The 15,995-nt window shown below is 43.2% G+C and overlaps 2 protein-coding genes across 3 annotated transcripts; both read right to left on the minus strand.

Moving 5' to 3' along the window:
* Positions 1 to 113: 113 nt before the first annotated feature.
* Positions 114 to 7,009, minus strand: LOC100844989 (probable RNA-dependent RNA polymerase 1). Its single transcript, XM_010237845.3, is given in 5 exon segments — positions 114 to 1,105; positions 1,620 to 1,770; positions 2,045 to 3,879; positions 5,161 to 5,708; positions 6,765 to 7,009. Coding segments are annotated over 4 exon segments (3,354 nt in total). The 5' UTR covers positions 5,689 to 5,708; positions 6,765 to 7,009; the 3' UTR covers positions 114 to 265.
* Positions 7,010 to 8,630: 1,621 nt separating this feature from the next.
* On the minus strand, positions 8,631 to 14,143 carry LOC100845298 (microtubule-associated protein 70-2). 2 transcript variants are annotated; one of them, XM_003570641.4, is made up of 11 exons: positions 13,744 to 14,142; positions 13,544 to 13,629; positions 12,032 to 12,097; positions 11,779 to 11,949; positions 11,251 to 11,421; positions 10,993 to 11,148; positions 10,744 to 10,890; positions 10,559 to 10,630; positions 9,931 to 10,461; positions 9,660 to 9,847; positions 8,631 to 9,201 (listed from the first exon to the last, which is right to left on the minus strand). In XM_003570641.4, exons 1-11 carry the CDS (start codon positions 13,913 to 13,915, stop codon positions 9,162 to 9,164), a joined length of 1,800 nt encoding a protein of 599 aa, XP_003570689.1. In that variant the 5' UTR covers positions 13,916 to 14,142; the 3' UTR covers positions 8,631 to 9,161. The 2 variants fall into 2 exon arrangements, with proteins under 2 accessions (XP_003570689.1, XP_024317912.1); XM_024462144.1 differs by lacking the exon at positions 8,631 to 9,201 and adding an exon at positions 9,243 to 9,509 and having other exon boundaries at positions 13,744 to 14,143.
* Between the last annotated feature and the right edge of the window lie 1,852 nt (positions 14,144 to 15,995).

A 15,995-nucleotide genomic window follows, 5' to 3' on the forward strand; every position in this document is an offset into this window, starting at 1 on the left:
AACCGATTGGACGGTTGAGAGGGGTGATGGCCTGAGAAGGCTCGGAGTCCGCTGCGTTTTGTTGTTGTCTCTAATTACATTTCAACGCACAGTTCTCAAACACAAGCTTACTATGAACATGCAGTACGTATTGTAGTAATATTTAACAGCAATTATAATTGCCCTCGGCGAACATACGAGCACAAGAATCGTCATGTTTAATGCAAAGGGTTAAAACATACTCCGGTTCATCCTATATGTACAATAGCAAACCTTATTGTAGTGCTCAACCGAATAGCGTGCTCCGGTTCATCCTATTCTGGAGAGAGTGCATTTCAGGCTGCATCCTCCTGAGAAAGTTCTTCCTCTGCTTGATGAGCAGCAGCTTGTCATAGACACACCACGGAAAGCTGATGAGGTGATGAGTCCGGTGACCATATCCTTCGTTGTAACAGCCCCAGTACTGCGGGTGATAGGTAACATGATACCAGGCGGATGCCTTGGCATACGAGGCATCCTGACCATCGTCAGTCTCATCAGCGCTCATCTCGCTGAACCATGACCTTGCTTCTTTCCGCAAAGATTTCACCGCCAGTCTAATAGCATCGGCGTCGCTGCTCTTGGTGAAATTCTTTGCCATCTTCAGAATGCATCCACTTATTATCTCGGCCTCACTTTTTATTCCGTAGTGCTCCATCAGATTACCCAACTTGAAGTCATACTCTTCCTTCAAATACATAGCCTCAGTGATATAATCTTGGTAGCCATCCACAATCAAATCAGTGTCATAAGACCGCCTTGCCACATCCTTTGTGAAGTGCTCTACGTGAGGGTTCTGCTTCTTTATTTCCCTATAGAGCTTCCCAATTACTCCCTTTGATTCATACGTAACTCTGTCAAGCTTCTCCATAAAATCTGGATATTCCCTCACATGCAGATCAGAAGGAATTTGAGCCGGCACTCCTGTCTTTGGGTAATCGACAGCAATTGAGAAGAGCTCGGCCAGCATAAGGCATGGTGCACTTTCGGCCTTGAGATGTTCCTTATCCGCAAAGACTACATGCGCGTTGGCGATGATTCCCAGACTCTCGTTAACTATGTAATTTGTAAAATACTCATGTACTTCCTGCATTACAACAGTTCCAAAGCAGGGTGTCACATTTGTTTAAAAAGATACTGTAAAAAAACTAAATTTCCATAGAGAAGCAGCTGACAGGTAAAAAATCTCAAAGACAGAAACATGAACCAGGTAATAATTTTAATTTTAAAAGTGAAGAGTAGATAGCTAATTACTTCATCTTCTGGACAGGAACATGTGGAGAGAGAGAGAGAGAGAGCAGATTGATTCCACATTCAAAAAACAATTCAAGAAAACAGCGCAGTACTATACCAGTCCATAAAAATTGGTTGCAGTGAAGGATTTAATTGGAAGATTCAAATCACATATAGAGTACTTAATGGCACAATTCTGTTTCTTCGTGCAAACAAAAAATGAAATCCCTGTTGTACTCATAAATAGGGTTAAATAGAAAGCAATGAACAATTAGTAGCAACCTAATGATATCATTGATGCCAACAGATAGACCACTTTATCATGCATGACATGAAAAATGAATAATTTGGGATAAAAACTAGAATACCTCAATCATAACATCATGGTCTAATGTTTCTGTTGGTGCTGGAGTATAGTCCATAGGGGTCACCATACGAGTTGGAATGAGATCTGGATCCCATGAAACAAAATATATGTCCCCATCAAGATCACTCCCTGAACACTCATTAGGATGAGGCCTGCATGAACAACGATGGCTTTAATAACAAAAGACAAACAAAACAAAAGTGTGGCATCCAAGAAGTAATAACGGATAACATATGACGTCCATGAGGACCCACGCAGCGCCTGAACTTTTCTAGCTAAACGTTCTTAGATTTAAAATTTACAAAGTTGTTCCATCTTCATTGACGCTTTCAACCAAATCAGAAAGAACATGTTTCCTGAAATGAGATTTTGCTAAAAGGGCATACTGGAAAAAAAAAACAGAAGAACGCACTACTATATACTTACCTTGGTCCCTGCTGTGGAAAGACGACACAGTTAACCATGTGGTCCAGAACAGGGCGATAAACAGCCTGGAGAATACGGACACCAGGGTGGAGGCAAGGGTTTTTGGCGACGACAACTTTTCCGGTTACAGCAAACTTGTCATGGTCATTGGCACTACTGGACACTTGAATGAATACCTCTCCATACTTCAGTGTGCGGGTTTCATCCAAGCATCCCATCATTGCTCGGCCATTTGTGATAAATATCCTTGACTTTGTTTTCAACTCTAGCAACTTGGAAGCCCTATTTTGCAGCAGCATAGAAAGATATGGTTCCACATCAGGCCGGTAGCCACATGATAGCAATTCCTTAACAACATTGGTAATTTCTCCCATAGGCATAAGTTCAATCGCTTCAAATGCAGCTTGTGGTTCAGTTACCATTCTGTTCAGCTGCTTAACAGCTTTTTGTTGCTTCAGCTCAAATATGTCATCTCTGACTCCAAGTGTTGAAAGAAGAGTGATTAACTGCCGATTCAGGAAGCAGGGCTGGTACTTGCTGTATGCAAGGACGTCTAGTGTGATGTTGTCTGACTGAAACTTTGACATGCTTCTTCTCAAAGAAAGTTTCCAGTCCGATCTTGGGTCAATAGCAACAACGCCTTTATAACCTCCATACCTTATTTAGAAAGCAGAGGGAGTAAAGCGGGTTTTGCACTTCATAGACACTTCATTTGCAAAATCAGCTGAAATCGTTCCAATTCCATCAGAGAATACATACTCCGTACCATTTGTAATATCTGGAATTTCCTCCACCTCATATTTTTGTACTTTCAAGGTTTCTGTCGAGGAGCTAAGTGACTGACCAAGCCTTGCAGCATATTTTGCCACATTCCTAATATTACAGAAGTTCCCCATCCACTGTCTGATGTCACTGGCAGATAACCCTGGCCGAGAAGCAAACATCCATGCTGAGTTATCTCGAAGCTGGCTTGAAGAAAAAGCCAAGAACTCAAAGTGCTTGTCGCCGATAGTAAGGCCATTTGAAAGGACCGACAGGACTCTGTTATACAGAGCAGTTCTCCTTGTACTATCTCCAGGAGCGGAGCGTGGTGATAAATCAGTTGAACGGAGCTTCTCACAGTCCTCATCAACAAATGAAATCCGAAGGAAGTTTTCCAAGTCAGCAGCATAATGACGTACAACACGATTGGAGACATTAATCTCAGGACCATAAAAGTACACTTTTGCAGGGGTAACTTGCGCTCTGTAGACATAGACCAACCCATCATCCAGAGATATGTTGGGTGATGCTAACACGTAGCGTGATCTCTTGATTATTGCATATTGTTCAGATAACCAATTTGTTGGATTCAAACAAGTCTTTTTTTGGTATGACAATTTTTCAAGTGCACGCTTTATATGGTCAATAGATACAAATCCTGGGCTGACCATACGAAAAAAGTTGTCATCAAGTGTTGGCCCACTAAGTGTCCCATTCTGAACCAAGTGGTTGATCTTGAAGAGTATCTCATAAGGTACATCAATGAAATGATGAGATTTCACATTCGGAACAAATCGAGTATCACAAGAATATGAATGACCACTCCGGCAGTGGAAGTCATCATTGTGTTCTTCATAGTAAACAAAGTAGTCACGAATCTTTGGGAGATCATGATGATAGGGTAGCTCCAGACAAAGAATAAATGATTGCCCAATGCTAGCTGATGGAGTAAAATCAGTTGTTCTGGTCCATTGATCATCCGTATCATCCCTAAAATAGTTGAACAATGGATCTTCGAACATAAAGCCAGCACGGCGTTGGTTCAGTTCATAAATTTTTGGAGCAGCCTCAACCTAAAACATGACAACATTTCTCAATTTGAGGTCATAGAAAATCTAGAACACCATGGGTTCAGTAAACAGCAACTAAAAAGTAGGTAAAAAATTATTACTGGGATAGATCCACATTTTGTAGAGGCATGTGACTAATGAGAAGTGCTAGAAAGCATATAAAAGCAGACAGCAGCTGGTGTTCCTCTCGCATACATAACTTTATGGATTCAATATCAGTATTCTAGAGAAATATTCGTGTAAGCTTATGAAAACAAAGAAGGCCACCCATGAAGTATATAAACAGCAAGGGTTCACAAGACAAGCAAAAGTGGAAGTGCAACTCATATAAAACAATAATCTATGCTTCAACCGGTTTACTAACCTTCCTAATGTCATGTGGGCACTCTTTACAGCCGAAGAGGCCCACGGCTGCAGCAGCCACAGGAAGTGGTGCACAAACAGGATGCACAGGATAAGGCCTAGCAACAGCTATCCAATCCAGTTAGTTCGGTTGTCATAATCATTTTGTTTGTTAATCTTATTGTATTGATATTGGTTAAGGTTTTTAGGAGCTGATCGACATACCTAATTCCCTGCAAGAGGGGGGCTATTATCGTTAAAGGCAAAGCAACGAATGAGATCTCATTCTCTCATCTCTCTCCTATGGCATCCCGCCTATTTTCATCTGCATTGACTCCCTAGCACAATGGTCTCCAAACAACATGGTCGGCAACTGCCCAGATCCAGGCCTCCTCTTACGACTACTGGAGTACCGCTACGGTCCAAAACGTAATCCATGAATTTAGCCAGAACCAGGTGAAACCCCAGCAAAGACAGCAGGGCAAAAAAATAACTTCATTTAGCAACAGCTCCTTAACAACATGCATTGTCCCCATATATGCATAAAAACGTAGGAGCAAGCACAAACTGCAAGTATGGATATGCAAGGCAGCATTCGGCATTCCTACCAAACCCCTATGGACTTAACATTCCTTGGAGGGAGAAATGATCGTTCACCAAAAGTCAACAGAATCAAATGTAGCTATTATATTGTTCTGGGGTTCTGGCACATGTGCAGATGAACCATTTTTAATATTTAGAATAACACCCAGAAGTTTATTAAAGAAACTGTAGTGTGAAAGCAGAGTAATACACTTGAGCAATGTGAACATGGAATTATACACTTATACTGCAATCTATAATTCACAACAGCAGCAAAATTAAATTGCAAAAAGTAAAACGAATCCATGAAAAGCATGTTCAACAATCAACATACATTAACGTGTGTTGTTCAGCTAATACCTGGATCAAAAGGAACTTCTTTTGTGACCGATAAGCGGGTGGGCGGTGAAGCTGGATCTCCCATATGCTCTCATAGGAAAGTTCAAGTTTGTATTTCCTGCATTCCAGGTAGAAGTAAATCTTTTTCATATCAAATCCAAACTCAACCGAAACATCTGTTCCGCTCCACAGAACAGACAGGACATTTTCCTTCAGAAGGCAGCTAAAACGCAGTGTTGCACCATGTAGAGTAAACATTGCAGTTCTTGGTCTTGGAACAATGTCACGTTCCGCAGGTCGGACTTTCAGATAATAACTTTCAGTACTAAGCACATTCCTTCAAGCCGCATTCTCCACCAGAGAAGCATATTCCTCAGTCTGGAACTGAACAATGGCAAAAGATCTTGAGTTTGCCGTGATGTTCTTTGGAGGCCTGAGCTTGACCGCGTAGACGTTACCAGCACCAACAATTTGTTCCAACAAATCCTTGACATGATCGGCATGGACATTTGCAGGAAATCCTGATATCTGAAGAGTCTTGCCACCCATGGCAATGGTGCATATCAAAACTACAACAGCGCATAATCATGATACAAAAAAGTTAGTCACTGAAAAGCATGGACAGGTCTGGAGAAATATGGCAGGTCTTGTTTTTGGAAGGAACTCAGGTTTCAGTTTTACCTTCATCTTCTTTCATTTCAACTTTTAAACAAATAAGGACATCCACAAAGGATTATTAGGATTAAATGCAATGGTGTGAAAGGCAATAAGGTTAACTGTTATCCAAAGGTAGCGAAACTAAGAGTCATCTAACTAACACATTTATAGATGTCCTAAATAGGCAATAATGTATGGCATTGCAAATAGTATAAACAATTAAGCAATCTTGTACACTGATACAATCTGGCACGCTAGAATATTTTGGGTGTGAACCAGAATCTCTTATTTGATATCTTATGAAGGACTAATTGGGTAGAGTATGCTGATGCAGATACAGGTGCTTTATCCAAAATTAAAATTAAGAACTATTTTCTCAAGAGAAAACGAAACATCCGTCTTCATTAAGCACTACTAGCAAACAGGCACCCCGGGTAAAGCAAGAACAGGGGGAAAAGGTCGACGACAAAAGACTAGAAGAGTACAAATTTCCAGTCAGCAAAGCAATCGGTCACGTACATTTCCCCAACTTCTACACCCGCTACGCTCCTCGAACTCCCCCTGCTTCTACCATCCAAAAAATAAATGCAAAAGAGAGAGAGCAGGACATCTATTATTGGGAAAGAACCAAGGGCGGACTGAGAAATGACGCGTGGGGGTTTAGTTGAACCCCCGCATAAAATTTGGAGCCCGAACCTGGGCACCAATATCCCGTCGGATCAACTCTAATCAATCTATCTATACCAAAAAAAAAATATACTCCCATCGAACTAATCTACACCAAAAAAAAAACTCTGCCGAAGAACCTACGGAAGGAACAGGGGGAATCGGCAACTAGCAGAGCAGCGAACGATTCGGGTGTCAGTTGCGCAACGCCAGAGCAAACGGAAGTCGGATCCCTTAGAAAACGAACCGAACTCTCGGAACAACCCCTCTGATCAAGCCAGGGTAGTAGGAGGGTTTCTTACCGGCAAACCAAGGGATCAATCAAGCCGCCGGCGCCAGTGCAGCGCTAGCAGCAGCAGGCCGGGCTTCGGTTTTCCGCATCCGGTCGCCGTCCGCGGAGAAGGGGAGAAGGGCGCTAGTGTTTGGAGCAATCTGGGAAGGAATCGGAGGAGATGGAGAAGAAGTGGCCAACGGCTTTATCGCCGAAGCCAGACGAACTGGAAGTGGGAAGGCGAGGAGGCGACTGGGGTCTGGGGGCAGGAAAGAAAGAGGTGGTGGTGGACCTGAGGGAATTACCGGTCAATGTGCACGTAAAAATTAAACCGAACGCACGTGTGGGGCCGGGAGAGGATAATACTCGTACTCCGGGCCGATAGGGATAGCGCAGGGATCTCGATTCTCGAGGTGCTACAGTAACCTCAGTGATTATCTACAATTTTTCTTCATAATTCTTGTCGAACTATTACATTTATCTAGAAGGTTTTTAAAAATAGATACATTTATTTTTGAACAAATTTGAGACAAGAATTATAAAACGGAGGAAGTATTATTTATTTTAGTAAAATGCACTGCAACTTCTCTAATCCCGACCAGCACCATGTGCTTGTTAATCTCATTTGATCTCAATCTTCAGGAGAAGAGGGCATGGCAGTTAAAATTTGAGGTTTGGTTATAATTCAATTTATCTTGGATGGTCGCATAATGTTATAATATGATTTACAATTTTGCACATGGAGGAGGAAATTTGATCGTATGCTCCGTGTTACTTCAGGAATTGCCCGAAAACTTGAGCACAGAAATGCCACATGAAATGACACAAAATACTAGGCCACTAGCACATGTGCATAGCTGCATGGACCGCCTGCCTGTGAGTGGCATTGAACATTGAAAAAAATGAAGGCATCTAGTTAAGTTTTTTTTTTTTAATATCTTGATGTTAAAATGGACACCTGCAGGGATCTAGATGTTCACAATCTAGTCATCTCTTTCACCAGTACAATGGCTTTTTTGATAAAATCATGAGATTTGTCCGCCTCGTCAGCAATCCCTTTCTCTTAGACAAATTTTGGTTCCCGAAGGTTGAGATCAAGCGAGATTAAAAAGAATAGGATGTCGGTTTCAGGGTTTAGGAAGTTAAGGTTTACTGCTTCAAATTTTGTCTACAAGTTTAAGTTTACATGTACAATTGCTTTTCTGATAGCTTAATAGTATTTCTCAAGTTTCCTACATTACACACATGACCATTGCTTCTCATAGATGTTTGTCCTTCATAGTATACAGAAGTACCAAGATTTCTGAAAGGTCGTTCTAACATGGAGGAGTGACCTTGTTCAGAAAATCTGCTTTCGATGTAAACACTAGTTTTATCTCCATCTCCCTCCCCTCTACGGATCGGATGATGAGAGAGCGAGTCGATTTGGCTGACCCGGCCAATGGATGGTCGACAACAGAAAAGGAGGAGAATATGATGACGGAAGAACAAACGACGAAAGCCAAGACCTTTAAAGATTCCAACCAGGGGCCGGGGCCGGGAGACGACTAGACGAGACTCCAGTCTCATTGGCTGCACCATTGACTTGACCTGGGTACGAAAGAAATGGGATTGCACGCGAAGGAACCCCAGCCAATTCGTCGCGTGTACAGGAAACTGTCCCCGAATGGATAGCGACTGAGCAAGCACTGTCCCATTCCAGTCGCTATTTCAGTCCATGTTGCAAACGAATCTTGATTTGGTTGAACAGAGACAAGTCCCACATTTCGCAGAGTAAACCGCACACACGATCCACTCAGTGGCAACCTAATGAGTCAGAATGAGAGTAAAACACATTCAACAGACGTGCGAAGTAGTAGCAAACTTTTGTTGGCAGCATTACTGAAGGCAATACAAAGATCTCAGCAAATGAGAAAAACTTTTCCGTTCTGATTCGGCTTGAGAAACAAACGGATGCTAGCTACTCCAATTCCCGACGACAGACAACGATTTCCGGCCCAACGAAGGGGCAAAACTCAGCCACAACAAATCGAATGGGGCAATCAGTGGCCACAGCAGAATACAATGATATTCACAAACCACAACCCGGATAAGCAAACGCAAACACACTAGCTCAATTACAGATGGGAAGAACCGAAACGGGGATCCTCCACAGCCTATACATACAACCATAACGCGCACTGCCTTGACAAAATGAGAGCATGCCGCAAGGTTATAAACCTTAACCGAAGGAATGGTTACCTTCACTGCATTACAGCAAGTCGGTGTCAGATGCAAGCCTACTCTTTCCCCAATCTAGGTATCAGAGGGTCATCTGTGCTATCTCAATCACAAAATTAATAGGGGGCGGAAAGAGAAAAAAAGAAAAAGATGCAAAGGGAAACAGAACCTATCAAAGAATTTCATGCCACCTGATGTTAGAGGTACGTTATTGGATGTTCCGCGTCAACCCACCACGTGGCGCATTTCTGCAGCAACAGAACAGAATTGAAGGTGATTCAGGAAGGCCTAATACATACATGAAAGGGTCACACAAGAACCACATAAGGATTGTATCAAAAGAAAGAAAGAAAGAAAGGGTAAAAAAAATCTGAATCTAACTTGTTTTTTCTTTTCTTTAGAGTCCATGCAAGGGAATAGCACTAAGATAAAACTTGTTTGGTTTCAAGAATGGGCACATCACCATCTCATACATCATATGTAGTAGTCTTGCAAAAATGAAGGATTGGGTTTTCACAACAAAATCATGGGATGATCAGACAACCACTTAGCTGACCTGACAGAGGAAGTTACTTTGCTTAAAGCAGGACTTTCGAAAAATTGTGAAGTGTAATTGAAGTTATGAATTACTACTGAAATTGTAGCGCAGATGGCATAACTGAAGTTCAAAAAAATCCCAATGTATGAGACTTTCAGAGAGGTATACCTTCCGGGAACTGCCTGAGAAGCGGTGCCAGGTCCTTTCAGATTACCAAGCCTCTTGGCCTTGTTTTCTTGTTCCTTCTCAAGGCGAATAGCAGAAACTTCTTTCTCCATAGCCGCTACCTCTCTCCTCATCTTTTTAGCCTCCACTTCCATGGCTTTGGTTAATGTATCTACTTTCTTTGCTAACATCTGTAAACGAGGGGGTAAGCAAAAGTATAAATACCACAGTAACTCTCCCCTCAAAATGCAATCAGTAGACTCCAGCATCATACCTCAATTGCATCATCCTTGTCCTTTAGGCTTTGGTCTTTCTCATGGCATGCCTTTCTCAATGAAACCACCTCCTTCTGCAACATGTCATAGAGTACACCAGAGACCATATCAGTTGAATCACTATTTGCAGTTTCAGAACTTTTCTCTTCTGTGCCAGCCTTCCAATTATCTGTAGTCTCACAATCTCTAACAGCATCCGTAGACCTATTGAGTAAATGAGGTCCATTCCCGAGGACCTTTCCCCTGTCTAAAGACCTCGTACCACCATCAAATGACCTTGAAGTTCCTTTTGCGTGCTTGAGGACCAAGCTGCTGCTAGCAGAAAGAGAGGACCTTGAATTGAAAGATGGAGATCTCCTCGCTAACACACCATTTGGGGAGGTTTTTGACAAATTATCAGCTCCACCTAGTGATAGTCGACGGGAAGATACATTACTTATACTCTTTCCTTCTGTAGGAGGACGACTAGAACCACTAGGTGGCCCTCTCAATCCATCTTCTAGAACTTTTAGGCGCCACTGATACTTTTCCTGAGTCCAAAGAAAATATGAGAACTCATCCCACAACCAATAAATCTGTATCTTAAAAGTTAAGCTCAAACTGAACATGACAGACAGCCATCTTTACCTTTACTTGAGCTTCTGATCGAGCTGTTCGCTCTGCAATAGCAAGTTTGTCGCGAAGCTGCTGCATCTCACCCTGTAGAAACATTTTTCATTTGTTGAAACTTGAATAAAGGAACAAATGTGCAATTTTGCATAGAGAGCCACAGGTGTGCCTCAAGATAACAAAGAAGACATTAATCATCTTACCTGCAGGAATCTGCGCTCTTCAAGCCACTGTTTTACAGGCATTACTTTGTCATTACCATCTTTCCACTCATTTGCAACTACAACAGCAACCCTGTTTGCTGTAACTTTTGTTCGAGCAAGTTCACGGTCAAGAACTTTTCTTTCTTCCTATGTGCGTCATTATAAAAAAATAGTATGTGTCAGTTATTTTTTCATAAAGAATCAACGAAGACTGGAAGAAAATGCAACAGTTGAAGGGCAGTGTGTTACATTCATTTCCTGGACTTTCCGCTGGTAATCCCTAACGGCATTAGCAGCTGCACCACCAGCAAGAACAGCCTCTTCGAGCTCTCTCACCGTTTGACTAAGCTTTTCTACTTCCGCAACTTTTTGACGGTGCAACCTATCCAAGATCTTATTCTCTTCCTGCAATCAGGGCACAAAACCAATTGAGCAGGTTTATCGGAATAACTAGGCAGAGTTATTTGCTCCAAACAATCTTGGAAAATACTAAATATCTTCTTATACCTGGCAGATCTCAATTTGCTTCATCAAATCTTGGTTCTTGTTTTGCATGTCATCAACCATAGCGGCTTTTGCCAATGCAGTTTGTACAGTCTTTTCTGCTTCTAGCAGTGCTGCCTCCTTTTGTTTTGTCAAACGGTCTAATGCTCTGTTATCCTCTTGGAGCTTTGCGATCTGGAAAGAACCAAGTTATTCATTTGTCAATTATATCAGAACACTCATTCAGTGGAGAAAAGGACTTGGGGTCGGTGGATATGGTTGGTGCAAGCAAGAAGGACAAGAAAACATTCAAGTATGAGAGAAATATAACAACTTCTTCACAACGTGCGATGATAGATAAGAAGTGGATGAGCCTACCCGCAAAAAAAAATAGGTTAGGTGATTCTTGAGTTGTATCGAATTTTCTATTGTTTCTGAACGACTGTAATAATTTGAAATACAATAATAATGCATGGCTGTGTGCATCGATTGATGCAAAGGCCAGGGGACGCCTCCTTTTCGGAAAAAAAGAGGTGGATAACAAGGTATTACCTCTTGCCGTGCAAGCTTTAGCTCAGCTTCAAGTGGTGCAAGAATGGCTTCAATAGGCGGCATATCATCATCCTTTTGGGCTGCATGTACTCTTCGCAGTGTTGCTTCTGCTGCAAACTGGGCAGCCATAGCTGCTTTTTTCTCATCATTTGTTTTCTTTAGTTCTAGATTCTGCACAAATAAAACAAATACTTATAACAGAGCAATACGAAGAGAGGTGGACAAAACAACTAAAAAAAAGTAGTGGAGATACTTTGCTATCAAGGAGAGCCTCTGTCAACTTGAGCTTCTCATCCAGCTTCTCCAATTCAGCAGTGAGCTGCCATCACAAGATAACAAATCAGCAATCATGTTTAAAAAAAATAGAGAATAAGTACCAGTATTAACACTTGAAAAGTTTTGGCTCAGTTTTTCCTTGTTTCAACAGAGGGCATATCCTAGTTCCATTACGATGACAAGCAATTAGCATGCATACTGTAACTTTAGCTTGCACCACGGAAAGAGCTCATGCAACTATTTTGATAGCCTACATACCGATTTAAAATGAGCATTAGATAACTTTCATTTGACAAACAAACAGTACCCGACATAACCAGCCAAACAAGCATTACTTGACATGCCAGGCATTGCCCATGCCTAAGAGGTGTCTCATACTGCCATACAGAATCACACAATCACCTTCAGTGGAGAAAGATGCTAACCTCATCAAATAAGATACGAAATCTACTATATTTTTTAGTATGCCCAACTACTTAATTTATAAAGAAAGTCAGACTCACTCGATCAAATGACGGGGCAAGAGAATACAGAGCAGAGACATTATAAACGCAAAATGGAACCAGAGAAGCACTAAAGTTCAGTTTGGTGTACAGGCTCTTTAGCTGGTCCCAACATCACAAGTTGGGTCACTCACTTTCCCAGGAGCTGCTTTGCAAACTAAACAAGCATGTTAGAGCAAGATCTATTCAGTTGGTCAGACAACCTACAAGCTGAAGTCCTAAGGGAAAAGAGAGTGAGGGTCTACAAGGAACAAGTAAATTTCACAAAGCTACATATGCTTTTAAAAACAAATCAGATAACCACATATTTAAGTTTGCATTGCACAGATCTATACATGATTGGGCATAACGTTTCAATAAAGTAACATCCATCGATTCCTTTTATGAGATGGAATCTGACAGGTAGTCTGTCAGTGCAAGAATGTGGAGACCCAGGCTAGGAGGCTAGGAGCCAAAGTTTGTGTAGTTCTAAAAAAATTTGTTGATTTTTGACGAGTCATGACAAAATGTGTAACAAAAAAAAGAAGGAAATACACCTCGAAAAGTTGCTTATTTGCCTCGAACCAATAGCGAAGTGTATACCATGTTCATCCCTTGTCTATGTCACTAAAAAAATCTGAACTGAACTGAGCAACCGCAACAAATCTAGAAACTAAATTACATACCTCGAAACCAACTTGCAACCAGGAATGAACATTATAATATTTATTAGCACCCAACATCAAAAGTGCTTTGAGCACCATAGAGGTTAGCACTTAGCAGTCGCACTTACAAAAGTACAACTCCAGAACAAGCATAATGAAAATCAACTCTACCAACTAAGACCAGGGCAGATTTAACTAGTTCTTTTCTGCCATTCAGGCAACTTGATGCATTTAAAAAAGGCTAATATAGCTCGAAACCGAACGAAATGGTCATTTGGAACAAAACAAAAACGATTCTACATAAATCTGAAGCACGCTTGGAGGTGGTGAATTTGTGATTACCTCTTCCACCGCTTTCTCCCGCGCCCTCTCCGACAGGCGCAGCGCCTTGATCTCCGCCTGCGCCTCGCCCAGCTCCCTATCCTTATCTAAACGCACACAAAAACAGCGAACATTGCCATATGAGATTCCAAAAGTCAGCGAAAACCCACGGAGTAGAAGCGGGAACATGAGCTACGCTACGAGCCACGAATCAAACTGACCCCTCACTTCGTTCTCGAGCCGGTTGAGCTCGACCTTGAGGGGGTCCGACCCGTGCATCAGCGTGAGGAGCTCGTCGGCGTCCAGGCCCACCTGCGCCGCGCCCCGCCGGCGCGAGGAGGAGCTCTTGTGCGCGGACGACGCATTCCCCTCCTCGCCACCGCCGTCGGCCATCTTCAGATCTGAGCCCCGGCGCCGCAACCCACCATCCAAATCACGCGAGACCGCTGGGGAGCACCCGAGCTCCGAGTTCGCCGCGTCGGTGGGGCTTGCCGGATCGGGGGGAAACCCTAGCCGCGGTGCCGGGCTAGAGTGGGGGCTTCGGGGCGTGGGGCGCCGTGCTTTTGCTTCGGGGAGTATTGTCTTGCTCGCAACAGTGTGTTTGAAAACCGCAAGTTCAGGGGAGGTGTTCGGGGATTATTTAAAGCGTCGGGTTTCGGTTTATACTGGCTGCCGTGATTAGCTTGGAGCTAAGCTTGACTATGACTGTAATCAGAGCATCCAACGGTCCGCTACTAGCACAGTACTCACTCCGTTCTTAAAAGTTTTATCTTGTCCTAAGTCAAGAAATTTAAACTCTGGTAAAATTTATTTAAAAATTTGATCAAGAATTGAAGTTGCCCGGATGTTTTTCTTCAAGAATTTCTAGCATCATCACATTTTCGGCAATAAATTGGTGGAGTATAATAATATAGGCCGCGCGCTTCCTTTCATACCACTATTTACATACAAGGCTAAATTACTTGTAGGTTTTCCTCCATCCAAAAATGTAAGGACAAATTTAAGGATCGAGAGAGAACCAAAGAAAAGCAGGGTACTTGTGACTAAATTTATCTGCTCCGAATAAATTAATCTGGTTCTAGAAGTCTTTTCCATCGGCAGCTAGCTACCCAACGTCGTGGATCGATCGATGTCCAGCGTCATTCGATGAGATCTAGGCACTGTTCCGTGGTCCACGCATATGAACATGTCCCGTTGATGTGGGTTAATCCCTAGCTCCACCTATATATAGCATCTCGAAGTAACCTGCAGGCTGCACTTTAGCAAACACTATGCCCATCCGCTGGTACCACTACTCTCACCCTGACCCGCCAACCAAACACACTGTTGACGGCTCCGTTTTTCAACAGCCGAAGAAAAGGAGATGACAATCGATCTTAGTATGATCGGTACGTGACCAGGCCACATATGGCGTTGCTTTGCCGGCGGGGGAGTGATCGAGCGACGTGTGTGTGCTGTACGTACTGCGTTTCATGCAAGGGGCCGGGGTGGTTTGTTTGTTGCTGGAACTGAAAGGAACGGGAATCTCTCGGCCGTAAATGTGCACTCGCTAGCTATAAGCAGGAGCAGTGCGTTTTTATGCGCGAGTCGCTGTCGATGTTATTAATAAGTCGTGTGCTCCTCAAGACACGTCCAGATTAAAGAGACGGAAAAGAGAAACAGTACTAGGTCAAACCTGGTGATGGGTGCGCTGCTGGTGATGATTTGTGGCTCGTCAAGTGCCGTCTGATGAAACCGTTCATTCCCTGGCCATCATGCATGGGTTCATAATTAATTAGTGGAATCATACTAGTACTAATCCCATTGGTCGTACATACTCTAGTAATTATCAAGGTTGACGGGCACTGACTGAAACCAAGACGTCGGGGAGACCTCCTAGGATGCTCAATAGACGCGCAACGACACGCTAGGACGCACCGAACGAAGCGCGGTCTCCCGTCCACTGCCCGAGAGAGTAGAGTGCAAGAAAAAGCTGGCCAGGCACGCGAGCACGTGAACAAAAAGGTGCCGCTAAAATTCCTTGGATCGGCTCAACCGGTCATACGTAGAAAAAAGGTTTATTCACCGACAAAGAGTCGACCGTACTGCGTACGAGTAGTAGTACTAAGTGCCTGGCCGCGGCCCCATCACGCCACATGCCGAGATTAATTACGACCACAAAGAAAAAGATTGTAATGGCGGCCTCACATGCATACTCGGTTGGATAACACGGTGCCGTATAACGGCATTCGGACTGATCCAGGGAAGCGACAAGGGATTCCGACGGTTGGTTGGCACTGTTGCTCTCCGGACTGCCGTAGCAGTAGACGTGGTCCCGACGCTGTCTCGGCCGCCATAACGGTGGTGTACGTGTAGTCGGCTCAGATCCGCGCCCGCATGTACTACGGGAAGAAAGCAGTACAGCTAGGCTGGGCGCGCGCGCGGTACATGTGTATCTGACTGTCTGGCTGGCGTGATTATCCAGCGGTACGTC

The sequence above is a fragment of the Brachypodium distachyon genome, chromosome 3 (assembly GCF_000005505.3).
Source record: "Brachypodium distachyon strain Bd21 chromosome 3, Brachypodium_distachyon_v3.0, whole genome shotgun sequence".
NCBI classification, from domain to species: Eukaryota; Viridiplantae; Streptophyta; class Magnoliopsida; order Poales; family Poaceae; genus Brachypodium; species Brachypodium distachyon.

Bases quoted from the DNA above. Each gene is read 5' to 3' on its own strand.
- LOC100845298 (XM_024462144.1), bottom strand. From the start codon at position 13,915: ATGGCCGACGGCGGTGGCGAGGAGGGGAATGCGTCGTCCGCGCACAAG. The intron at 10,631-10,743 runs GTAAGATGATTA...ATGTTTCTACAG, and splicing joins AAGAGCGCAGATTCCTGCAG to GGTGAGATGCAGCAGCTTCG. The intron at 9,510-9,659 runs GTATACCTCTCT...TTCCTCTGTCAG, and splicing joins TCTCAGGCAGTTCCCGGAAG to GTCAGCTAAGTGGTTGTCTG.